The sequence below is a fragment of the Corylus avellana genome, chromosome ca4 (assembly GCF_901000735.1).
Source record: "Corylus avellana chromosome ca4, CavTom2PMs-1.0".
NCBI lineage: Eukaryota > Viridiplantae > Streptophyta > Magnoliopsida > Fagales > Betulaceae > Corylus > Corylus avellana.
The window spans coordinates 30,593,277-30,620,253 of record NC_081544.1 but is presented as its reverse complement, the minus strand read 5'-3'; the positions used below and the strand labels follow the sequence as shown (position 1 = coordinate 30,620,253).

Here is a 26,977-nt window from a genome sequence, read left to right as displayed (position 1 = left end):
TCTCATATCCGGATGTGTTTCAACAAAATTCGATCAGGTTGGATTTCAAACTCACTGTCCCATTACAAGATTTCACAATTGCTGTATATATTGTTCTTAGTTTCTCCAGTTTCCTTGGAATTTGGTTTGAAGCTAAGTTATATTTCGTTAGCTTCAAATGAATTTTCCATCATGGGCCACAACCATTAACTTTGCTGACTGTAATCCCGCTTAACTTCCAGCTTCCACGTCTCCCTTCAAATTAGGGGTAAGCAGAATAACCGTTTATCGCCTACTGAGTACAACTGAACCGACATTAACCGCCTACCATCATAAGTCGGTTGGTAATTGGTTAAAGATTTTTATACCGGTGTTGGTTCGGTGTGGTTAATCGGTATAAAACATTTTATTGTCGATTAACCGAATTAACCAACAATAAATATTCTAGGACAATTTATTAGTAGAAGTGTATAACATATGTATGATGGACTCTTATTATGTTAATTAATGGGCCTATTTAAAATATGTTTGGTTCAATAAGCTATTTTAGTCCAAAAAACAATTTAGGCTCCCCTAAAACAATCAATTTTTGGTCCAATTTAAAAAGCTCATGGTTAACCAATTAACCGAATCAATTTTAACCAAATTATTCATTTAACCGAAACTTTCGAAATAAATCATTATCGAAATATAATCGGTGAATTAATTTTGATTACATTATATCATTGAGATAATTTAACAGATAATTTTGGTTAACCGACTGAAAATGATAGGGTGTATGAGCATAAACCAAACTGCAATTGCTACTGCCCCTTATATTACCATGTAAGGCCTTAACAGTTTGAGATTGTCTTACAATGGAATTTAAATAGTCATTTCTTCTTATTTTAAAAAATTAATTGGAGCCAGTCTTGAGAGGCTCTTCAACTCATAATTTTTTGTCATCATATTTGATTGGTCTTAGGCTTGTACTATTGTGCTCTGGTTTGAAATTTTGCCATTACAGGATACTGACAACAAGAGTTCTCTTATTATTATTATTTTATAAGAGACAGTAAACTTAAACATAAAACACTCCTGATCCAATTTTGATACAGGTTGTCTCCCGCTGTGAAAGCCTTGACAACGATGTCTTTGCATGTGGCCATGTCATTGTTCTTGTTACTTCACAGGTACAGCATCTTAAATTCATTGGTATTGCTGGATGTTGATTAAAGAGATCCTTCATTGGTTAATGGCTGTTGATTGGATGCTCTTTTTAACTTTCTTCTACACATTAAGTTGATATTCAAAGGTTGGAAAACCAAAGGATCCATTTCAGAACTTCAAAATATTGCAACATTAACCGAAACTTTCGAAATAAATCCTTATCGAAATATAATCGGTGAATTAATTTCGATTACATTATATCATTGACATAATTTAACAGATAATTTCGATTAGCCGACAAAAAATGGCTCTATGAATACCCACCCCTACTTTATATCATTGAGTTGCTAGTTATACGTCTATATTGAATTTTTCTATTGATTTGCTTGTATTTGATTATATTTTTATTTTTCTGATTTTTGTTGCCGTAATGTTTGCCGCTTGTAGTTCGTTTATTTTGTTGTGTATATATATATATATATATATATATATATATATAAAAGTGAAAACCCTAGTAAGACTTTCAAACACGAGACAATCCGTCCACGCAGCACCAAATTGGGAAAAATTTCATTCTGCCACTGCCTCACTCAGCGCCCGACATCGACCCGCTATATTTAATTCCCCAACCCGCTTCAAAAGACCCCTCCCTTAACGCCTCTCCGATTTTCACTACAAAGCGGGAAAACTCCAAGGGAAAGAAAGCGATGAACTTGTATTCTTGGTAGTAGTAGTCTTAGGTATTTAGTGTTGGAAATGGCGAATGTAATTGATCAAGATCAGCAATGGCTGCTCAACTGCTTGTCCGCCACTCTCGACCCCAACCACGATGTCCGCACCTTCGCTGAAGCTTCCCTTAATCAGGCCTCTCTTCAACCAGGTTTCATTTTCTTCTCTATTTCTCTGATTTCGTTGTGATTATTATTTGATTACTTTCAGAACCTTGTATGCCACTCATAAATCGGCGCTTGTATTAACTGTATCAACATTGATCTTCCTCGGTGTAATTTTGTTGGTTTTAATTAAATCCAGTTTGGCTTCAAGAAGTATGTTCTGTGTGGTGTATGTCCCATATTCATTTCAGTCTTTTTACTGAGACGGTCGGATGATGCTATATCCAATTCTGGTTTGTGGATTTCCTGATAGTGTTGGATGCTGCTGCGTGGTCTGTAAAGTCATGTTTATTTTTTAAAACATTATTTTAGCTTGAATTATGTGTTTCAGATCGAGTATAGGAAATAGGTGGTTGAGATGGATTATTAGGTCTGCCCTAGGAAGTTTGTCTGTTCTGTACAGCTTAAGTATATCATATCATCATTAATTGGAGCCCGATAAGGCAGAATGCTGAATACGACGGGTTCAACTGGGTTCAAAGTGGTAAGAGATTCCGAGGTTGTTGAGGATGTGCCCAACGTATCGGTTGTTTCTCTTCAAAAGTTAAGTGCATGATTTGAGGAATTACACTGACAAAAAAAGTACATAATTGGGAGAAGTTTACTTTATTGGATGCTGATAGTAGGCAAGCTATGGCTATTGCTTGGCTCAGTGTGCAGGCCTGCTCGGGGAAGGAAGGATAGTGTGTTAGGGGTGTAGGCTTTTATGTAGAGTGTTCAGTTTCTTTTGGGTGTTAGCTTTGAGGGTGTTTCTTTTGGGTGCTCCTTGTGAGCTTAGGGTATTGCTGGGTGTCTAGACGCACTCTTTTTTTACCTTATCATGCACTTCCCTGTTTTTTCTGTGTTGCGCCCTATTGTAATGTGTTGCGCCCCCTTATGGGTTTTTGATTTATACAATTTTACTTAGAAAAAAAATAAAAGTACATAATTGGAGAAATAACGCAGAGAATGACTGAGTTGTTAGGAATGTAACAGTAGTCTATCTAGGTGGTGAATCTTTTACTAATAAATAGATATCATGTTTTAGGAAAGCTCTTTGCTTTTGAGTCCCAATGACGTTCGTAGCGAACTTATGGGCATGAGTGACAGAGAGACAAGAGGAGGTACATTCTATAGACGATCAGTCAATTAAATATTTGCTTTTATTTACCAAAAGAAAGATAAGAGGTTGGGGTTGAAGGCAGGGACAAGAGAAATGCTAAAAGCACATAGGGAGGGAGAGGCTGAAAGGATTATCGATCAATGCAGAGACAAATACACAATCACTTAGGATTTAATTCAGTGGTTATGGTACTTTGACTTATCAAAAAAGAAGGAAAGAAAAAAAAACCAAAAGAGAGATGGTCCTTGATGGCCAGCTGGATGGAGGCTGGATTGCTGCAGCCGACTACAGATAATTGGTAATTAAAAGTGCTGTTGTTTTGTTGGCCAAAAAAGGGACTCTTGAGTTTAGTATTAAGTTATTTTTGATAATCTCTAGAAGTGGTATATGTTTTTTTTTTTCTTTATTTCTTTCATGGGCTCAAAATGTAGAAGCTTGTATTGCTTTATGGAGAAATACTGTTAAAAGGAGAAAACCATACATATTATGTCAAGATTTAAGTTGCTCAAATTTACCACAAAATTTCTGTGAAGCTATCATGAAATGGTAGCCATTGCACTTATGAAATATTTTTGCTGAGGGTACTAACTAAAATTGATCTTTAATAACTGATGTTGTCTTGAAATCTTATTGTCCTAATTTTGACCGTTTAGAGAGTAATGCATTGTAATCTTTCTGGTAGTTGTACTGCTTCATTTTCACATGGGTATGCTTTGTGCTTATTATTGTTTTATGCATAGAAAATATCTTGTTTGCCATTTTCCTATCCTTGATTCTAGTTTTCGACAATCTTAGGTGGTTGTCATGCCCATTGAACTGTCATTTACATTCCTTATCTGCTTTTCTGGTTATACACGGAAGGTAACTGCTGTACATGAAAAACTTACAACTTGATGATTCTATAATTTGTCCATGAAGGTTTTGGAACTGCACTATCCAAGGTTGCTGCAAACAGGGAGCTCCCACTGGGTTTGCGACAGATATCCATTGATTACAAATAAACTCATATAGCTACACATATATTTTTATTTATTCATTGTCATTATCTTCTGCCTTTTCTCCTCTTCCTCCCTGCTGATCAAAGAATTTATCTTGTAAGATGTTCAATACTAGGGGTTGCACAAAGATTGTGAAAAATGCGTTTTCCATCTTGCTATTCAATTATATATATTAGTAAAAGTAGTGTAATTGACTAATATACCCTTGTGTGGTTTACTTTATTACAGGAATTCCCTTTAACCTTTATAACAAACTTAATCTGTGTAACATAAGGTTCAATGTACTTCTCCCTAGCTTGCCATCCTTCTGAAGCAGTTCATTAAGAAACACTGGCTTCTACTGACCATCAAGATAGAAAGACCAGCGTGCTTACTGAAAGCTACTTTTCTTGTATTGACCTTCTTGAAAATTCTCATATGTTGCATACACATTGGCATTTTATCTTGTTAGATTTAACATACTTCTACCTAGCTGCCGTCCTTCTGAAGCAGTTCATTAAGAAACACTGGCAGGAGGGGGAGGACTCTTTTGAACATCCTGCTGTTTCAAGCGACGAGAAGGTATATATGACATTTGACATTGTTGATTACATTTTTGTAATTTTTGAGCTTTTATAAACCTTATATTTAATTTATTTAATTTTAATCTTACTTGCACATTCCTGAATTTGTAATGTAACTCTGAAAAAATCTAAATTTCCAAAATCCGGGAAGTGACCATTCCCTCACATTTGAAGTCGAGTTTTCCATGTTTGAGAAACTAGTGAAAACATGTTATGACCAAACCTGATAGAAAATCTTAAAAAGTATAAAGAATACTAACTCTAACCATCCATAATAAAATGATGTCATAGTAATCATGACTCTAAAAACAGATGAAAGAATTTCAATCGACCTCCAAATACTATGACCAATCAATCTCCCCAACATGATCGTTACAAAAATTATTCCAAGTCTAGTAAAAAGTTAATTACTCAAGTGCAAGAGCTCTAGCATAAAGACAAATCTTCAAGCTTAATGCATGTCTCCACTTCGATGGACATTTTAAACAGTCAAAGATCTTGATGTTTATTTCTTAAGCTTAATGCACAAAAAGCGGCCTTAAGATGACTTTGGAGAAGATTGTTTCAAAGTCGTAGAATGCTCTCATTTGGGGTAGGCAAATCCTAGATATTGTTCTTATTGCCAATGAATGCCTTGATAGTATAATATGATATGGGGAATCGGGTGTACTCCGTAAGTTGGGCTTAGAAGAAGCGTATGATCATGTTAATAGGGATTTTATGTTGTACATGTTGAGAAGGTGTGGTTTTGGGGGGAAGTAGTGTTCCTGGATAGCTTATTGTATTTCCATGGTGCAATTCTCGGTTTTGGTTAACGACACTTCCATTGGTTTTTTTCGTAGCTCCCGTGGTTGGAGACAAGGGACCCTTTGTCTCCTCTACTATTTGTCTTTGTGATGGAGGCTTTGGGTAGGATGATCTCTACTGTAGTGAGTGGGGGATTGTTCTCTAGCTTCTCTGTGGGGACAAGGTTTGATATCTCTCACCTTCTATTAGCAGATGGTACTTTAGATTTTCAATGTGGCTAACCCAAATCATCCACGTCATCTGCTATGCTTGTTTTTATGTTTTGAAGCTGACTCTGGCTTGAAGGTCAATTCGGATAAGTTAGAATTGGTTCCTATGGGTAATGTTGTTGATGTGGATGGGTTGTGGGGTTTCACCTTTGCCTTTGAAGTATCTTGGTCTTCCGTTGGGGTTCTCCTATAAAGTCAAGTCTATTTGGAATGGTGTTATTGAAAAGATAGAGTGTCGGTTGGCTAGTTTGAAAATGATGTATTTGTCTAAGGGTGGTAGGGTCACCCTTATTAAGAGTGCACTTTCTAATTTACTTACGTACTTCATGTCCCTCTTTCTTCTCCCTACGGGTGTTGTAAACCGCATTGAGAAGCTTCAGCGTGATTTCTTATGGGGGTGGGCTAGGTGAAAAGTTCAAATATCACCTAGTAAGCTAGTTCAAGGTTTGTTCTCCGATCTCTAAGGGAGGGTTGGGGTCCAAAAATTGTTAACGTTCAATCGTGCTTGCTTAGGGAAATGACTATGAGTCTATGACGCGATGTGCATGAGAGAGAGAGGCTTGGTGGAGAGTTGTGGTTGACTCTTAAGTTTGGGGTTGGTGGTGTTCTAATGAGTCTCTTCGGACATATATGGTGGGGTTATGGAAGCCTATTAAGATGGGTTGGGGGAAGTTCTCAAACCATGCTAGATTTGAGGTGTGAGATGGCTCTAAGGTCAATTTCTGATATTATATCTGGTGTGGGGATATGGCCCTTATGGTTAATTTGTTTGTTAACATCCCAAAGTCTACCATGATTAACCACATCACAGAGAATTGGAGCTTGGCTCATTGCTTTTGGTTGTGCTATATATTTAGATTGATGACTCCTTTAAATCTGGAGGTGGCATGTCAGAATTTTTGTTTTGAATCTCAAAATAGGGTCGAATCACGTCAATTTGGTTATCATGTTGGATGAACCATTCCATGTGTAAGGTTGATCATGTGATTTCTTTTTTGTGTTGGGATCATTTTTATTTATTTATTATTGTCCTGATGCAGCATTTCACTCTTTTAAATAATATGATATTTAATATCCCCTGCTTTTGTATGATGAAATTGTGGTTATGTTTGCAGGCAGTTATACGCAGACTTCTTTTGTTGTCATTGGATGATTCTCATAGAAAAATTTGCACAGCAATTAGTATGGCCATGGCATCCATTGCAGTCTATGACTGGCCAGAGAATTGGCCTGACTTATTGCCATTCCTGCTGAAGTTGATAAGTGATCAAACTAATATGAATGGTGGTGAGTCTCTCATACATTCATGTTCCACACAACCTGATGACGTTTTTTTCCCTTCTCTCTTTTTTTTTTTTTTGTGTTTGTGTGTGTGTGTGTGTATGGGTCTTGCATATTATATTCCTTTACTATATGGCATGGAATTTTATCCCGTTTATTTACATTGTTGAAAATTTTCCAATTAAACAGTATTAAGAAAGTTTAATATGATTTTTTAGATGATTGCGAATCATTTATTCACTTGGCTTGGTGGTAATACACTCCGTGAATGTTCAAAGAATGTCTATGAGTTTAGTTGGCCACATTGTACGTTATGTTTAAAGATATTTATAACATCTGTCATGTGCTCCCTAGCCAGTAAAAGAAAATGAAAAAATAATTAAAAAAATTGAAAAAACCTCGAATGTGCTAGTTCTTCTTTGGACATTACAGTTAATCCTGTCAAGCTTGCGATTTCTGAATTTACACAATATACGGTGTGATTTGAACTTCTTACTGTGGTGTGATTTGAATTTTTGCTAGACTCATTATTACACTCTTTTTGAGAGTTATCTACTTAATGTTATATAGGGAATACTTATTTATGTCTGGGTGTTTCCCACTATTGGAAATTACTATTTTATAATTAGTTTTTATTTTTTGTTAGACTAAAGCATGGAAAAATCTTAAAGTTGGATGCAAAAATTGTTTGATGGCATAATCACCTTCAGATTTTTTTTTTTTTTTTTTTTTTTTTTTTTTATTGTTTTGTTTCCTTTAAGGGTTCTAGACAAGGGAGATATGCTACACATCATTCTCTCAACCATCTTTCAACCATCTTTTTTTGCAAATCTAATAAATCCACCATTGATTTGTGGACTCATGTGGGTCCTACAAAAATCCAATGGTAAATTCACCCATTCACTATAGGGAGATGGTTGAAAGATGATTGAGAGAATGCTTTTTATCATTTCTCCTAGACAAGGGGTGTAAGATAGAAGATGTGATTTTTATTTAAAGCTTGGGTCTAGAGGTCTCAGTTTCTGCCTCTAAGCAAAAGGGGAGAAGGGAGCTGAAGAATTTGGAATGCTCAATTAATTTTGATGCAAGGGGTGCTGGTTCCAGCCAGGGTATAAGCAAGAGGGCTCATGCTGTGCTATAATGTAGTCCTGGGTTTTTTGTGGGCTTTGAATATCTGTTTTGTTGTCCTTTTTGTATACCCTCCCTGTATGCTTAGGGGCGCCTTACACATTTTTATGATATTCCTTTGATTACCTATCAAAAAGAAAAATTAAAGCCTGGGAAGAAACACTGGTATGCAATGCTGAAGAAGTTACAAAAAATAAAGGTATTGCTGAAGCCTCTTCCAGGGTTGTATATGGTGTGTGTGCAAAACTAGTGGAAGTGATGAGAATCAATTCAATATATGCTGCTCCATTGCTTTTTTGATATAGAGTTGTATAGGTGATGCCGAAGGAGGTTGTTGAGTGTACTTTAGTTGGAAGGGTTTGTTAGGGCTGCATAGTAGTAGTGTGATTTGGAATTAAATCCCTCCTTGCCCATGTGGACTATTGAGAGAGTGGAAAAATCAAATTTTTGACCTTGTTGAGTTTTCTAGTCTCGAAATTAAATCTTTATTCTTGGGGCTATATATATGTTGAATAAGGAAACTTATGATATGCATGTATTACCTCTTTTGATAACACTTGATTTCATTCTTATTATTGTAACATGCAATAAGTGTATTTGCATAATAGGTTGTAGAATTTTATGTTTAAACTTGTGTATGTGTACGAAGCAAATCATCGTGGACAATATTCCCCTTCTTCTTTCTCCAAATCTTTCGTCTTTCTCTTTCAACTTGGTATCAGAGCGGTTGTGGTTGTTTTTGTTTTGTGTCTGTGTGGCTCAGATCGACAAACTCGCATTGGGTGTGCACTGGTTTGCCACACAAAACCCACTTTCGAGATTCTTCGGTAAAGCTTGAAGCTTCTTTGGTGAATTTGTGCCACCAGCGTCACTAGCAAACTAGTATTGATTGAAACTTCCCATTCTCGATCGGCATGGTTGCACGAAGGGGGACTGTATGTGGGTGAGGGCTGAGGAGGCTTAGTGGAGGGATTTGAGTCAATCTCTTACGAAGTCGTGAAGGTCTGATGTGGTGATGATGGTGGTGGAAGAAATACAAAATGACCTAGTAGACCAGAGTAGTTGTATAGGTATGGAATGCCGTTCAGTTCAAACCTGAATGACAAGTTGCTCAGATGGAGGCACATGACAGCTTGTTTAGAGAAGGCAAAAAAAAAAAAACAACGAAGATGCTGCCCTATTTTTGATTACCTGATATGAGTTGTATTCTTTAGTTTAAAAACTTGATAGGCTGTGAATGCTTTAGCAGAAAAAAGTTGTAAGTTGTATGCGAGCCAAAAAGTGTGAAAAATTCACCAGTTGCTAGTCCCAGACCAATACACTGGACAAAAATCACATTTGAAAGTAAAATATATGTAACTGATCGTTCTTTCCTGTAAGTTGTAAATACATGTGTTAAAAAGGTTGAAATCACCAGGATAGTTGAATGATTTTGATACAGATTGAAGTCTGTTGATGAGTAATTGCATTCACATTTCCACTTGCTTGACCGATTTTTATATATGTTTCTTGTGCCCGTTTTGTGGTGGTGGTGTTTGATTCTTTGATTCATTTTGTTTCAAACAAATTCACAGTTTGCTCTCAACTTTTTTAGTGCATGGAGCTCTAAGGTGCTTAGCTCTTGTCTCTGGAGACATTGATGATAAAACGGTGCCAGCACTAGTACCTATTTTGTTCCCATGCTTGCTTACAATCATGTCATCTCCTCAGGTTAGTTTTCATTAGTTTTCTTTACAAATTTCTTATCTAAAATCTGTTATTTATTTATTTTTATCATTTATTGCTTCTTTTTTTTTTTTTTTTTTGAGTTGGGGAAAGTTTTTATATTGTGTCTATAGCTTTTGATTTTCTAAAACTTGAGGGATTTGGAATATATGAATTTAATCACATTAGAAAAATAAATTTGTGCACTTGTTTGCATGTATTTGTGCATGCACATAGCTAACATATAAAGTTGTAGTACCATTTAGGCCCAAAGGTGAACCATGGATATCTTAGAGCAGCCCAATCCTTTGCAATGGCATGGAATGTACGTGTGTATATAAATACACACATGCACCCACAAGTGAAACCAATTATTTGTCCAATCGATATTAAAATGAAGGAAAAATATGAGGCTCTCGAGAAGTTTAAGGATTTCCGTGCTGAGTCCAAATCATTGATTGGACATAGCATTCATTGCATTAGGTGATGGAGATAGAGCAGGAACATGAATTTTAATTTCAATACTGCTAGAGAGCCTAATCTGTCTCTAGAGTAGATGCCTACTATTGCAAGTTTGTTACTATTGTACTGAATAGTGATTACTTTTGATGTGCTTCCCAAAGTTTAATAAAAAGATTAAAAAAGGAAACATAATTTTTTTTAACAAAGAATGTAGGGGTAGTTACATAAATCTCCCAGAGTTTTGCACTATGTTTTGGAGTTTGGAGGAAGAGGAGAGGATAAGGGGAATGTACTCCATCAAATTCTGTTAAATTCCTAAGTTTCTGGTTCTTTCAGATGAGCCCTAGATTTCAAAGACATTGCAATCTTCTCCATCTGTCAGTCTCTATTGAATTGAGACTAATGGGGACTGCACAACTTGTATGTAGGCCCCAAATCACCACGCACACGTGATAATTTGGCTCTTAATACTTAATAGCCATGAGCGTCCCATTAATCAAACAAAGCCAATGGAGTAGAAACACTAGTAAGCACAGAGAATGGCGGTGGCAAGAGGTGGAGCAACCTGAGCGGTGACTAATGTTGAGATCACGATCATTGTCTTTCTAGCAGCAGTTGTGGATGGCTTTGGTGTTGAAGAGTGAAGCACTATGGTGGCTATTGGGTTGAATGGGAGGAGCAGAGATTTTGAAAGGAGGTTGGAGATATGAGCCATTTGGGAGCGAGTAGAGGATATTTTGAGATAATTAGGGCATGGAGTTGCTTGAATTGTTTTGTGTGTGGAGATCAGTGAAGTGAATCTAATAAATAGCATTCTTTATAATTGGGCATGTATGTTCTAGCTGATGCATCTCTTTGTGCATTTAAATCTGCTTCTCTTTGTGCAGGTCTATGACAAATACATACGTACAAAAACCCTTTCAATAGTTTATTCATGCACCTCTGTGCTGGGGGCAGTGAGTGGTGTATATAAGGTATTTTCTTGACACTGGGTCTTTGTTGTGCATTATTTTGGGTATGGTTGGATTTAGCTTGTTTTATTATGATTAACAGATCAAGATGTTTATGTTCAGACAGAAACCGCTGCACTAATAATACCTATGCTTAAACCATGGATGGATCAATTCTCTATTATCTTAGAACAGCCAGTGCAATCTGAAGATCCTGATGATTGGAGCATCAGAATGGAGGTTGGTATCAAAATCTGTGTTAACGTGTCCCTACTCATTGCCCATCAATCAGAATTAGTGATTCTCTATAATTATTGTTTCTTTCTTTATCATTAGGTTTTGAAGTGTTTGAATCAGTTTGTTCAGAATTTTCCTAACCTTGAAAGTGAACTTATGGGTAAGTTTGACGCTGTGTCTTTAGTAAAAACTAAAACAAATATTTTTATTTATTTTCAATTTCTTTTCATTGATATTTCTATTTCTGATATTTCATTGATATGCATGTGTTTTGTCTCTCCAACACACCATCTTTCTCTAACACACTGCCTCTTCCAGTTCTTGTTGGACCATTGTGGAAAACATTTGAATCATCTCTCAGGGTATATGTGAGATCATCTATTGAAGGTACAGAAGATTCATATGAGGGAAGATATGACTCTGATGGTGGAGAGAAGAGCCTTGATTCATTTGTCATCCAGGTGATGATACTGATGGCATTGTAGGCAACAATTTTTTTAAATATGTTATAATAACAAATAAGGCCCAAGGGAGAGGGGGTGGAGTGGTAATTTGGATTTGTTGTTTATAGTTGAAACAGAGAAGCGTGTATTGTGTTGACTTGAAAAAAGTTATGAAATTTGACAAATTATTGTTTCAAGCTAAAAGCATGAATCTAAAATGACACTAATGGTAGTGAAGGTTGGCCATAGCTATGCAATGCGATAGAGTTGTTTCACAAAATGGACTTCCAGCAGTCCATTGAAAAAAGAAAATGCCTATACCCCCATAGCTGAGATGGCGAGGGCAGTGGGATGTGTTTTCTGACTGGATTCTATCCGTCAATGAGATGCGTCTGAAAGTTGAAGGAAATGTTATCTGGACTGTATTACACGTGCTAGCTTATTCCATAATGTATATCAATCTGGTTCATGCACTTCTGTTTTATTCTCAAGTGCATTTAACTTGATGATTGCATTAGTTCAAATAATAATTGAATTCTAACATGTACTTTGCATATACAGCTGTTTGAGTTTCTGTTGACCATCATGAGTACTGCAAAATTGGTAAAGGTGCGGTTCAAAATTGTTTTAACATGTATGTCCTTATTTGGTTCTCGTTTTTCCTTCCTAAAACAAACGTTGTTCATGTAGGTTATTGCAGATAATGTCAAGGAATTGGTGTATTATACTATTGCTTTTCTGCAAATAACAGAACAGCAGGTAATTTTGCATTTTATAATAATAAGCCAGATTTCTATGAACTTACAATTATTTTGAATGAGCAGCATTGTTTAGTTCTGTTCGGATTAATGTCACAAAATGCTATGAACTCCAACATAAGCAAACAGAATATGCCCCTATATGAGTTTCCCTCATATATCCATATCCATACTCATTTCCCTTTTGCCTTTTGATTTGGTCTAGGTTCTTGTTTTGACCCCATAGCTATCACCCTCCAAGCATCACCCTTTGCTATCTCTATAACTCTCTATGGCATTCTGACCCCATGTTAATATTATTCCAATCTTATCTCCCTCAAATTTTGTACCCTCCCTCATCCTGTTGAATCTCTCTTCAGAATTTAATTGAGACACCTCCCTGATTTGATATAGCAATGAAAGTCACTCAAGCCCATGATTTATGAATGCATCCACAAATCTAAGTATCTATTACCTTTTTCCAAACCTAATTTATATCCCATGCCCAGATCCCTAAATCATTGGGCATTCTTGAATTCTACCAAATTTCATGCTGTCAGCCTTTCATGTTTTCTAGCATAACTGATATTGCTTTATTAAGTAGTTAGTTTTGCTCGAGTTATTTCATTAGTTTAGTTTTCTTATCAAAATCTGTACCTTGTCAAGTCATTGTTTGATCATCTTCCTTAACTCTTAGCATTAGTCGATAAGCTTTGTTAGAGCCTGTTTGAGATTGCATTTGAAAAATAAGGCTTTTAAGTTAAAAAGAGCTTTTGGGCAAAAGCTTCATTTTTAAGCTTTTGCCAAAAGTGCGTTTTGACTATTTTTAGACTTTTTGAACCCTTACAAGCGCTTTTAATTTTTTTACCAAACAAGTACGTTTTTTCTTCAAACGGTCTTCTTGAGTATTAAAAGCACTTTTATGCCCCTCAAACGCAATCCCACATAGGCCCTTAGTCTTTTCTTGGTTGGGCAAATGGCACTGTTTTATGCCAAACAAATTGGTTGTGACAATCTAATCTTCTTGGTATTAAATTTTTTTTAATGAATGTCTTGGTGTTAGAATCTTATGGGGATTACAAGCTTGGGAATCATGTAACAAAATTAAATTTATTATAAAATTTACAATTGGTGATAGTTCCATCTTTTTTTAAATCAACATCCTGATGTTTGCTTGAAAGTGTTTCTTGCTTAGCTGCTGTGATTATATGACTAATGTGATATGTCAAAATGACCATCATTCTAGGATAGTGTCTTTCTGCACTATTTAGTATTTGTGTTCGCATATTTGGTATTGGCATTGGCATTGCATATTGTTTTATGTAAGTTATTACCTTGTACTTAATGTGCCTCTTTTACAAAGTTAGTTTTTACTCAATATTATTTCGTTTATTGAGTACAAATCTGGAATGGACACTGCTGATGCTGTTCCTGACTTGAATGATTACTAATTTACTGACCGGGCAGTGTCACCTTTGACACCAAAATTTTGGCATGAAAAAGATTGATAATCATGCTGCTTTTCAACAAACTGTTTCAGAATAATCTATGTGAAGTTTAGCATGCTTGTGCTGTCAAATCATAATAACAAATGGCATAATTCTTTCCTTTCCTTTTTTATTTTTATTTTTATTTTTTTATGACTCTTGAGCATACATTACAGTTGAGCTTATAGTTTGGGAAGGGAAGGTACAACTTACTTCCCTTTCACTTTTTTGTTTTTTTGCATTTTTAAATTTCATGGGAGTGATCTGTCGGTGACTGCAAATTGTACAAAATGGACTTTTTGCTTAAAAGACTTTGAATAGTAAAGGAATTCTGCTTAGTCCTGCAGATGTCATCATGACAGTTAACCACAGGTTATTGTAGGACTCATTGCCATGTAGTGTAGAAAAGTGTGGTTTCTTGGGTGTTAGAACATGGCTAGGGTTTAAGGCTTCGTATTGCTTGTGATCTACAGTGATTGCCTTTTGTACTGAAATAGTAATGAAAGAAATTTTGATAATGACCTGGATGCTCTAAGTTTATATGAAAAGATGAAAGAAACTTAAGAAAGAAAAAGGTGAATTTTGAACCTAGGGCTATACAAGCATTTTTACTATAATGTCATCTAGGGCCAAAGCTTAAAATTCCCTTTAGTTTCACCCAAAAGTCCATCCGATTAAAACAACATAGGATTTTATCATTTAACAATATTGCTCAAATTAAAAAACCATACTCAATATTCTTGGTTCAATATCCTCAAAAACTAAAATTCAAAAATCTCAATACCGTGGCATTACACTTGTGGTATACTTTGGATTATATATATATATTTTGACAAATCTCTCTTTTTTTTTTTTTTTCTTTTTCTTTTTCAATTCTATCCAGTGGAACTCTTGAATCTGTTGGTCTACTGTTAATTAATATCTTCAATTCTTTTAATGTATTCTCTTTTCTTTTTTTCTTTCTCAAAAAATAACTTTTCTTTAGGTACATACATGGTCTGTAGATGCTAACCAATTTGTCGCCGATGAGGATGATATCACTTATAGCTGTCGTGTCTCCGGTAAGAAATTACCAAGCTGTTTATGTAATTACTTAATTGTTGTAAAGAAACAGGCACACAAACATACAACTATATTTGTGTGGTGTGTTAACTTAAAGAAGGGTTCCAATGTATCGGCATAATTGTCTGTATTAATTGTTATTTTAGTTTACATTATTATGATCATTTTGGAAATGGAGAAATGATAAACACAAGCTTTGGGAATAAAAGCTATAGTAGTTTCTTGAAATCATGGAGAATGTAGAATTATTATGAAAGTGAAGCATGCAGACAAGATATTATCTCAATGAAAAATATAATGGACATATAGAACTACTGAATGTATGTTACTTAAATCTGATCACATTTTCTATTTCTTAACCTCAAGGAGGTCACTACCTTGAATCTTCCCTTTCTCCTTCCCTTAGGGCTAATTACTTACAAAAAAAGAAAAGAAAAAAGAAACCATTTTCTACTTCTGAATGTTGGTTTAAATGTTATGATTTGATTAGTTACTGGTATTTTTTTGTTGCACATGCCATAGATATGGCTGTATCAATTTTAACAACGTGAACTTTTATTTGTTTTATGAGTCTTTATATAATTTTTTTTTTTTTTTTGAGGCTACATGAGCTTTTATGACAGTTTTGCCTAAATAAAATTGCCTTTTACAGGTGCACTTTTACTAGAAGAGGTTGTCAATAGTCTTGGCGGTGAAGGAATTGAAGCCATCATGGATGCTGCAAAAAGGCGATTCAGTGAGTCTCAACATGAAAAAGCTGCTGGTTCTACAGTTTGGTGGAGGGTAAGTAAAGAATGTGTTCACGTATATACGTTAATGGTGACAGAATTATCCTGTAATAGGATATGGCCAAAGATCTGTAGTAGGTTTTTAAGACTGTAGACTCTGCTGAAATACGCTATTTGAATATCAATAGCTGGTCTTTAATCAGGATTTTCCCAGTCTTTAAGATATGCTGCCCCCTATGTACTGGAAAAAAGGTTAGTCATAAAAATGTGTTTCTGCCTTTTGTTGATGCAAGACTTCGTTAGAAGATGGTTTGTTTATTTCGGTGACCTTTCTCCCCCCTGTGCAACCCCTTTAAAGATTTGAATCCTATAAAAACACATGCTGTATTGAATCTTTTTCTGACCATACTTATGATTCTCTTCAAAGACTCTGCTTTCCAAGGTATAAGTGGCAGATTTTGCATTCTCTTGTACCATTCCATATCTGAAGAACTTTTCTTTTTGTTAGTAATGAAAGTTTCATTATAAAAAAGAAGGCTCTAACCCAACTAGACAAATAGGTGCTCAGAAGAAAATGAATAAAATAACCAAGGCCCAAAATAAAAATAACCAAAAAAATCCAAGAAAGATACAGAAGAAAAAGCCCCCATCACTTTCATCCAATTGAATGAAGATCTCAATAATAAAGCTTTCAATCTAAGTTTTTAACTTTCATTTCCTTCAAAAGTCCAAGCATCCCTTTTCAAATACTGCACATGAGGCTCAAAGGTATGGCTTTCCATAATGATATTCTGCCAACTATCGCATAATGCAGATCCCAAATAAAGTAGGGATTAGTGACTCCCTAACCACATATCAAACTGAAAAAGTCGATCAAATGTCTCTCCACTAGCATTTGCACATAAAGCAGCAATCAACTACAACATTGTTGCACTTTCTGGGATTATCCACTGTTAAAAAGTTTCTCTGAGCTGCTATCCAACTAAAAAAAGCCATTTTTTCATCATATTTTTCCTCTGTTTTCTTTGTTCATTCTGTTCTTCTCACTTAACTCAACTTTTGCATGGTAATTTTCCCAGATGAGGGAGGCTACTCTATTTGCATTGGCATCTCTTTCAGAACAACTGATTGAATTAGAGGTTTGTGCTTTTTGCATTATACTTATTTCAAGAGGGTGGTTTTTGTGCTCTGGTTTGTTTTGATGAGCACGGCCTGTAGTGACCATCTTTTGTTCTTGATAATATGCAAGATCTTTTGTTGGCAGGATCCACATGATGTATCATAAATATATTTATGTGATATACTATACAGGTATCAGGACCAACCAGAGTTGACGTAGGAAACCTTCTGGAGCAAATAATTACTGAAGACATTGGAATTGGTGAACTTTCTCTCTGCCCCCACCCCAATAGTGGATTCAAATTGTTTATCAATGAACACAATTTTTTTTTTTTTTTTGATAAGTAATGTAGAACTTTATTGAAAAAGTGTAAGGCACCCTTAAGTACCCAGGCCGTATACACAGGAGCTCCCACAAGCCCAAAACCCTCAAATGCTAACAATGAACACAATTGGTATTATTGTTTTGTTGTGCAGGGGTACATGAATGTCCCTTTCTTTATGCTCGTATTTTCACATCAGTTGCTAAGTTCTCGACTGTGGTAACTATTACAATACTTACTTACCTTCCCTAAGATCATTTCTGGTAGAAAATTCTTTTATGTAATTTCTGATTATGTACAGATGAGCCATGGAGTTCTTGATCACTTTCTCTACGCTGCCATCAAGGCAATTGGCATGGATTTGTAAGCATGCCTATCTCTCTCTCTCTCTCCCACATATTAATTAAGAGCAGAATACATATGCTGATGTTGTTCTGTTAACAGGCCCCCACCTGTAAAAGTAGGTGCCTGCCGGGCACTTTCCCAGCTCCTACCTGAAGCAAACAAAGAAATTATTCCACCCCAAATGATGGATTTGTTTTCATCACTTACAGGTCTTCTTAACCATGTAATGTACTTCCAGTATATCCTTTGTGCTCTATAGCTGAAGTTCGTTTTGGTAGCTGTTTTAACTCTGCTTTTCAGGCATCTGATGAAACCTTGCACCTGGTACTCGAAACACTACAAGCTGCAATTAGGGCAGGTGGGTTTATGGGCAGTTGGCTGTAATGATGAATTGTAGGAATTCTTTTTAAGTCCGTAGTGAATGTTGCAGTTTTATTTTAGGCCAGTGTAATTAATTTCTTGCTGCTTCCTTTCATGTTTTGTTTTTTCCTCATCTAGGCAAAGAGGCATCAGCATCTGTGGAGCCCATCATCTCTCCCATAATCCTTAATTTGTGGGCATCGCATGTTTCAGATCCTTTTATCAGCATTGATGCACTTGAGGTTCTGGAGGTAACAGTATTGAACGTTGTTGATGATTGTCATAACAGGCTGAGATACCTTCATTCATCTTGTCTGTGCATGCTTGCCATATTTCCATAGAGTTCCTTGGTTTCTTTTGTAATTATCACTCTTTGAGATTGGGGGAACACTGACAAAGTGATTAATGATGTGCTAATTTGTGACCTGGTATTTTCTCCTTTCAATGATCTCAATTCTCAAGCTTGCTTACTGAATTTTATCTTGGATTATAATTTTATACCATAGTTCTAATACTCGGTACAATTGCGCACTTACACAACAATGTATATTGGGAGATACGTTTCCAACTTTTTTTTGTTAGTTATAGGTGGAGAACCTTCCATCAAAAGCTTCACATTCTGTGATGATGCCCATCTTCCAACTTTTTTATAGCCAAAGTAAATAAAATGCAGTTTCTTTTCCACATTTTGTACCTTATGGTTACAAGGTGTTTAATACTGTCTACACACACGCACATGGTTTTAAAATGTGTAGTGAAGGCCTATAAACGGATTGTACAAAAGAGTGGTTACTGGGAACATGGCCCTGTGTAAGCCTGAGTGGCAAAAAGGGTGCGTGTAGCCCACCCCAGTTGTAAACAACCAAAATCTGTTGGTTTCCATTAGAATCAGGCCATGGGTTGGTTAAAATTTGAAAAATTGACAAGGATAGGGTTGGGGTGTGGCACAACCAACCCCTATCGACCGGAATGCTGGTGATACTATATATATACTTTCTTGAGGATTTGCAAATGCAAATCGTTTCCACCTCCCTCTCTGAGTCAGAGATTCTTTTTGCCTCTCCTTGTTGCATTCCCCCTCTCTACCTCCCTAATGGCTCGCTCTACCTGTTGCTGTTCGTTGAAAATATACTGGCATGGAGTAAACCTTTCTGCAGTGCCTCTGTTGGCGAAACCCTAATTGCTACATCCGTCTCTCTCCTCTCCCTCTTGCACCCCCCTTTCTGCCTTTCTAACTTTGTCTCTATGTGTCCTCACCTCTCTCTGCCTCTGTCGTCTCTCAATCAGCATGCTCATAGTTATGGTTTCAACCTCCCGATGGGCATGATGACAGCGCTCACAACATATGACACCCTTGAAACTTTAGGGTTTGTGGTTCTGGGTTATCAATGCTCTATGTTGACTATTGACTATAAAGTACAAATTTTCTTTTCTTGAATAATATTCGGAATGCACAAATCACTAAAACATATAGGAAAGAGTTTGCTAGGTCATTCTAAGCAGAGTAAGAGCTTGAGAGTTTTTGTGACAATGGGGATAGTTGACTCTGGATAAAATCTGAGGCTAGTTGGGCAAGTTTGTTAAATGGGCAAGCCAAATCTAAAGAACTGCCATTTCTGACCACTTTGCTTTGCTAAAATATATGATCAGCTTAATGCTTCCAATATTGGTTCTAAACAAACTTGGTTTTGTTTTTGAAGTTTCTACATCTTTCAAACGTTTGTGGTAGCCTAAACTACCCTTGTGAGTTGTGACTTAGTTGTAGTGACAGTTCTGTATAAAAATTTCAGATCTGCAGTCTGTTTGGTTTTTCATTGTGCTAATATATGATTGTCATTTTTGCAATTACAACTTAGAAAAGTTCATGATTAAAGAGTTTCTGATTATATTTTGTTAACTACTTTTTTTCTTCTTTTCTTTTCTTTTCTTTTTTTTTTTTTTTTTTTTTTACCTCAGGCAATAAAAAATTCTCCTGGTTGTATACATCCACTGGTATCCCGAGTTTTGCCTTACATTGGGCCAATCTTGGACAAAGTATGGCTTGTAGGAGTTATTTCAATGTAAATTTTTTGCTGGTTGTACAAGAGTTGTTAGGTTATCTGTTTCTGATGCATTCGATGGTTATTGTCAGCCCCAACAGCAGCCTGATGGATTAGTAGCAGGATCATTGGATCTGATAAATATGCTTTTGAAGGCAAGTTAAATTTGGCAAGATAGTCTGATTGTTTTCTCTCACTATCAGCTTTTCACGACTAAAGTGGCACAATTATCTCATTATCATAGTATTCACATATTTTGCTAACTACTTTGTGTTAGCATTGTACAGAATGCTCCTATTTATGTAGTGCAAGCAGTATATGATGTCTGTTTTAATCCTGTTATCCGAATAGTCCTGCAAAGTGATGATCATAGTGAAATGCAGGTTATCTATACCTTCTTGATGCCTCATTTTCCTATATCTTTGCTGCATATGTAAAATGTTGAAATGACTTTACTATGCTGCCTCAATATTGAGCAGAATGCAACAGAATGTTTAGCTGCTTTTGTGTCTGGGGGAAGACAAGAAGTGCTTACTTGGGGTGGTGATTCGGGATTTACTATGAGAAGTTTACTTGATGCAGCTTCCAGGTAATTGATTAGTAATTTCCTTCATTAGGTAATCCAACCGGAGAGCTTGAAAGCTCTTGTTTAACGTTGTCAAAATTTGAAAATGTTGTGCTGGACTACCTTGTAGAAACATAAAAGCTATTGTTATGGACTAGCATAAAGTAGATACTTTTTCATTATTGATTATATTGCATCTAAAAGCTTTTAGTGTTTTAGTTTTTACTAAATCATGATGATGCCAAATTCGTAAATTTACCCAAACCACATGTTGTCAGGGGCTTAAAAAGGGCCCAAGCTTTGGGACTAGCTCTATTTATTCAATCATTCCTCATTCTAATAGGCATTGTGAGATAATTTTTTTTTATTTTTATTGGTGTACTATGTCCTGATTGATTATGGATGTGATAACTGACGTGGGAAAATGTATTCATTGTCTCTAGTTTGTCCACTTCAACCTGGTTTCTTATTTGCTGAGTGAAATATAGAGATTTTACATTCCCTTTTCTTGTTCACCTCTTTTGCTGGATGCTGATCTTTCTAGCAAGCAGATTTTTTCATTGCTTATTCTGAGTTTGTCCTCTTCTATGTAGAAGGCATCATATCTTGCATAGTGAAGTGACAGAATGATTTGGAATTATGTTTGTTCTTTCTATAATGATTCTTATGGTTTTCTAGCAGTACATCGATATTCCTGTTAATTTGTCATGATAAATATCAATATTATACTATAATTTTTTTTCATAGATCTTGGTTTCTGGATGCTGAAATTTGGGCAATTGGAATGCAGACTTCTTGACCCTGAATTGGAAAGCTCTGGTTCTCTTTTTGTTGGGAGCTACATTCTACAACTTATATTGCATCTTCCCTCACAAATGTCACTGCATATAAGAGACCTGGTTGCTGCTCTTGTTAGACGGATGCAATCTGTTCAAATAATGGGATTGAGAAGCTCATTGCTACTTGTTCTTGCTAGATTAGTAATTTCCTTCAACTTTTTAACTTCATCTTGTCATAACTAGCTTATTTTTCTTAGGCTGGCATTTAGTGTTATCTAATGTTGTTGATTAGAATGACTGAACTTTTGATTTATTTCTTTTTTTGAATTGCTTCACTTTTATTTCTTTTTTGAATTGTTCACATTCGATTCTTACTGTACTTGCTTTTAAAATTGCTGAAATTTGGTTCCACCCCTTATCTTTTGTGGTTCCTGCCTTAGCAATGGATTTTCTTGTCAATTTTCCCCACATTTCCTGATTGCAGTTTGTGGTCGAGAAGTTAGGCACCTGCACATAATTTCGGTGTATTGATTTTGGAATGTTTCTCCCTCTAAAATGCAGGTTCATATGAGTGCCCCAAATGTTGACCAATTTATTGATTTGCTAATCAGCATCCCGGCTGAAGGCTACGATAACTCCTTTACTTATGTAATGTCAGAATGGACGAAGCAGCAAGGTAAGTATCCCCAATGCACTTGTTTGGTTTAGAAAAGGATACAAATGTATTCAAGTGGCAGTATGAGTTATCACACATTTATTTCATCATTAAAAGTTAAATAAATGTGTCATTTAGATTGGGTTTCATAGCAGCTTTGTTGTGCTTGCTAATATACTTAATCAAGAGAAACTGCTTAGGGGTTTCATTGTGCATAGATAGTGAACTAGGGAGGTAACTAGTAAGACATTATTACATACCCTTTTTACAAGGCTAGAAGTGTAAAGTATGTGAAAGTAGTAGATAACTGTTTGGCAACCGTTTAAAACCAGTTTTCTCTTCTTGAAAGCAGAACATTTTTAAAAATTGTTATCTAATTAAGTTTTCATATGTTGTTTTTGGTTTCCAAGATTTGGATTTTGTGGAAAGATGGGAACACAATTTAGGCTTGGGTTTGCTAACATTGGATTGAATGTGGGGAGGAATCAAAATGGAAAATAAGAAGAAGAAGATAGATCTAAGCATGACAATAGTTTTTCCCTAAACATCTCACCTAGGGTTTCCTCGGCATCAGCTTGGATAAGGTCGCATTACACAATCCTGAAGAGTATGTTTTGCCTAATATTCTCGTAGATTTGTTCTTTATTGATTGAAAGCATTGCATCAATATTTATAGATGCCTAATAAGATTTGGACTCTACAGGTTTTGACTACTAAGCCCAAACTAACAAATAAAATCTGATAAGATATAAAACCCACAACTAGAACCACAATTCATAATTACAGCCCATATCTGGAAATTCTGAAAATGATAGATATATCACTGACTGCTAAAATTAAATAAAACTATATTAAAATAAAAAAATCTAGTTGCTTCCTGCATATCGTTGAAGTGATAATTTGTTCCATGTTCTACTTGAGTGCAGGTGAGATTCAGGGGGCATATCAGATTAAAGTCACTACCAGTGCTTTGGCATTGTTGCTTTCCACAAGGCATGCTGAACTGGCAAAAATCAATGTCCAAGGCCGTCTAATTCAGGTCTGAATATAATTTTAAGTGTCTTCTTTTCAAATGTGCTTATTGATTCAATTTTTTTGCTTATTTTTTTTGTTTTGGACAAGTCTGCCACGGGGATAACCACACGCTCAAAAGCTAAATTAGCTCCCGATCAGTGGACAATGGTGCCGCTTCCTGCAAAGGTACTTTTAGGTTGTATTTCCTCACATTCAAGAATTAAGTTTTGGATGGACATGTTTGCTTTTCCAAGCCAGATGAGTAATATCCTGGGCAAATTTTAAAATGGTACTAGCTTTCTATCTCCAGTCATTTAGTTTCTGTACATCATGAGCACCAGTGGAGAATTGTGCTCTTATGAAGCTTGATATTCTATGTATTATACATGCAATTTACTGATTATTCTTGTGCTTTTAACAAGCCTAAGGTATGGAGAAAGCTCAAAGCCAGTTCTCTGCTTAAACAATCTTCCTTTTTCAAATCAGAAATTATAGGTTTAAATTGGATAACCTTGAATTTATTGAAACAGCTTACAGTCCTTTTAGCTATTTCCCCTGGGTTATGCAGATCCTGGCGCTGTTGGCAGATGCATTAATTGAAATCCAAGAACAACATTTGGATGATGATGATGAGGTAGTTTGTTTTATAACCTGCTCTTTAGATCCAGGTTACTGGTTATTGGAGCTAAAAGGTTTGAACCAATTGTGTCTTAGGATAGTGACTGGGAAGAAGTTCAAACTGGGGATGTGGAAACCGATAAAAATTTGCTTCATTCACTGTGTACTACATCATCTGGTAGACCGACATACAAACATCTTGAAGCAATGGAAAAAGTATTTAACAAGGTTTGAAAGGAACAAGATAATTTGTGCTCTTTTTCATTTTCCTTCCCTTCAGTTTTTTTTTTTTTTTCTTTTTTTCTTATTTGTATTTTTCCTGGGTTAAACTTGGTTGAAAATTTCAAGGATCAAGAGGATGACTATCAAGATGACCAACTAAGTGTTACGGATCCCCTCAATCAGGTTTTGTCTGGAATCAAAGTTTCTATTTACAAATATTGTTGATGTCTAGCATTTTCAATATTTTTAACTACTTGATTGCCCCTGACAGATTAATCTGGTTCACTATCTTGGAGATTTCCTTGTAAATTTTTGTCAGCACGACAGACAGCTATTTGAGAACCTTTGCCAGGTGCTTTAAATTCTCAGATAAGCAGTTGCAAGCATCCCCCCTCCCCCCTCTAATGTTGTTTTGGTGTGTATAATATCCTGTTTTACTTTTGATACTACAGAGTTTGACAGAGTCCGAACGAGATGCTATACAGATGGTACTGAATCGCTGATGACTATATTTGGTACGTCTACATTGTTGGATGCTGTTCCATTCATTGGTTGATTGAAAACAAATATCATATATACATATATCAAATCTTGCCAAAGCTGCCAAGGGATGAAAGACTATAGGCTGAGTTTTTAAAGCTGTAATTTTCTTTTCCTTCTGGTTTTCTTAAATGTATTTACAACATTTAGACTGAGACTTGCAATTTTGGATTTAGCTTCAGTGTTGAGTGCTGCTGATTGAACACTTTCTTATTCGTATACTATGATTTTTTTTATTTTTTTATTTTATTTTTCATAAAACGTCATGTACTATGTAAATTGTTAGTCGACGTCCCTAAGAGGTAGCTTAATCGGCTGAGACCACACTTAATGAAGTGGAGGTCACTAGTTCGAATCCCCTTTCCCCCCTCTTGTACGGACATGTCAAAAAAAAAAAAATTGTTAGTCGACATATGCCTTGATGCTTAATTTAAAAGCATAGTATTATTTGTATAATTTTTACGTACATTTTTAATTTATATTAATATATCTATAAATTAAATTCAACTACATAAATGAGATGTGTAGGAAAGAAATATGCACAATAGAATATAGAAATAAGAATTTTCATTTGAAACACATTTATCTTTTTCTCTCTTTTTCCGTAAATTGAAACTTATTAGTTGTTTGCTTCATGGTTTAGAGCACAGCTCCAGGCACATTTACAACAATTTTCAAATAATTAAGAGTGTTGTAGACATTTCATAATTCGAATGAATATGTGCCTTAGTGCAACAGTGCCTATATAATATATATTGCTTTTCATAAATCACAATCTAAATAGATGGCAATCCATGTCGGTCTCCGTAAGTCTCTCTCTCTCTCTCTCTCATAAAGAAATGTTTCCTGGAATGGACTTCAAAGCAGGACCGGCTGGATGCCTAGGCCAGTTAGGCGACTCCTAGGGCTCCTATAAATTTTTTATTGAGCTGCCCCCTCTTTCCAAGTCCTCGTCTTCGTAATGAAATGTCAAGGAGACTACCACGTGAATCTAATGGATTGAGATCGACCGCAATTAGCGATCTAATAGTAATGTTATACTAATGTCCTGTTTTTTGGCTTTTAAGATTATTATTAGATTGAAATTTTATTATAATTTATTATAGATTTAATGATAATTTTAAGAATCATATCAATTTTAGAAGAACAATGAAAATATGGATCTTACATTTAACATTTACTTATTTGTCCAAGTAGGTAACCTACAATTGAAAATTTATTTGGACAGATAAAGGTTAGTCTCATCTATGCTCTCTCATGATGGTTGTAGCAATTTGAACCATATAGATGAGACGTACTTATTCGGACGGGTAGCCGAACAATTTAAAATTTATTTGAACATGTGAATTTTATCTATGCTCTAGACTATTAATTATACCATCTAATTGAGGTGGAACTAATGAGTATAACTTCTATTCACAAAAATTATCTAAATATGTAAACACTAGATTTTTATCTCAACTGATCCACAAAATCTCACGGCTGGGTCTACGGTGAGAGAGAGGAGAGGGGGGGGGACTGTTGACTAAGGCGGGCTCACGGCCTGAGACCCGTTGTGGGCCCTGCAACCCATGCGGGTTGCAGGGCCGCAACCCAGTGTGGGTTTGCTAACCCACCTAGCCTAAGATCCGTGTGAGTCAGCAGACCCACGTCGGGTCTCAGGCTGTGAGCCTGCCGTGGGTCACGGCAGCTGGGTCTAGCCGCAACCTAGCTGTGGGTCTACTCATGCCGCCGCTGGTTTAGCCGCTGCCACGCCATAGCCGTTCTGCCTCAATATTTTAATGGAAGGCAGAAAACTCATTTTTTCTGCCATGACCACATAGAAGGCCTCTCGGACCTAATAAAGGGTAAAGAGAAATTGAGGGGAAAAGTTAAGCTGAGACAGCCTGGAGACTCGTGGACCGTGGTAGCATCCCCACCCCAAGTTCCCATGCACAAGACCTCAAGAGCATTGAACGTTGACTACATGCTTAGAATAGAAAGAGATGGATATGCTTAGAATAAAAAGAGAAAGAATGAGAGAAGACCACAAGACTTTTTTTTTTTTTTTTGTATAAAGCATTGACGCATGATCATCCGAAAATGGTGTTCATCCAGGGCTGCCGCCTGCCTCACTATAGTAGGTTATTTATTTTTCTTATTGTTTTCTATTTTTTTTACTTTTCTGTTTCCATTCCTTGGTTCCGAAGCTATATTATATTATTATTATACCTTACATTAATTTCCACCACACTTGGAAGAATGAGGAACCTGATTGGCTGTAAAGTTTGTCTCAGTTGTACCAACTTGCCTCCATACAAGACTTCGTGTATGACTAAATGTTAAGTAGATAAATGTTGGACCGCGGTGTTAAAATACCATTTATCTTAAAAGCTTAAGTGGATAAAAATAGATAAATTTAATCATTTAATTATTACTTGAACACTCACTCTCTTTTTAATAGGTGAGGTTTACCGTGTTTAATTTAAATAGGGAGTGA

At 35.9% G+C, this 26,977-nt stretch overlaps 1 protein-coding gene across 2 annotated transcripts; it reads left to right on the top strand.

The window, feature by feature from the left end:
- Window positions 1-1,666: 1,666 nt before the first annotated feature.
- LOC132177414 (uncharacterized) lies at window positions 1,667-24,954 on the top strand. 2 transcript variants are annotated; one of them, XM_059589719.1, is made up of 33 exons: window positions 1,667-2,008; window positions 4,042-4,103; window positions 4,590-4,682; window positions 6,816-6,987; window positions 9,704-9,819; window positions 11,163-11,249; window positions 11,349-11,465; window positions 11,562-11,622; window positions 11,781-11,923; window positions 12,467-12,514; window positions 12,596-12,664; window positions 15,115-15,190; window positions 15,844-15,974; window positions 16,999-17,058; window positions 17,231-17,300; window positions 17,516-17,580; window positions 17,663-17,724; window positions 17,806-17,929; window positions 18,007-18,064; window positions 18,205-18,317; window positions 20,023-20,100; window positions 20,198-20,260; window positions 20,393-20,488; window positions 20,585-20,694; window positions 21,461-21,650; window positions 22,011-22,125; window positions 23,031-23,143; window positions 23,227-23,304; window positions 23,687-23,752; window positions 23,833-23,964; window positions 24,085-24,141; window positions 24,230-24,310; window positions 24,411-24,954. In XM_059589719.1, exons 1-33 carry the CDS (start codon window positions 1,885-1,887, stop codon window positions 24,459-24,461), a joined length of 3,081 nt encoding a protein of 1,026 aa, XP_059445702.1. In that variant the 5' UTR covers window positions 1,667-1,884; the 3' UTR covers window positions 24,462-24,954. The 2 variants fall into 2 exon arrangements, with proteins under 2 accessions (XP_059445702.1, XP_059445703.1); XM_059589720.1 differs by lacking the exons at window positions 24,085-24,141; window positions 24,230-24,310; window positions 24,411-24,954 and having other exon boundaries at window positions 23,838-23,925.
- The last annotated feature ends 2,023 nt before the right edge of the window (window positions 24,955-26,977 follow it).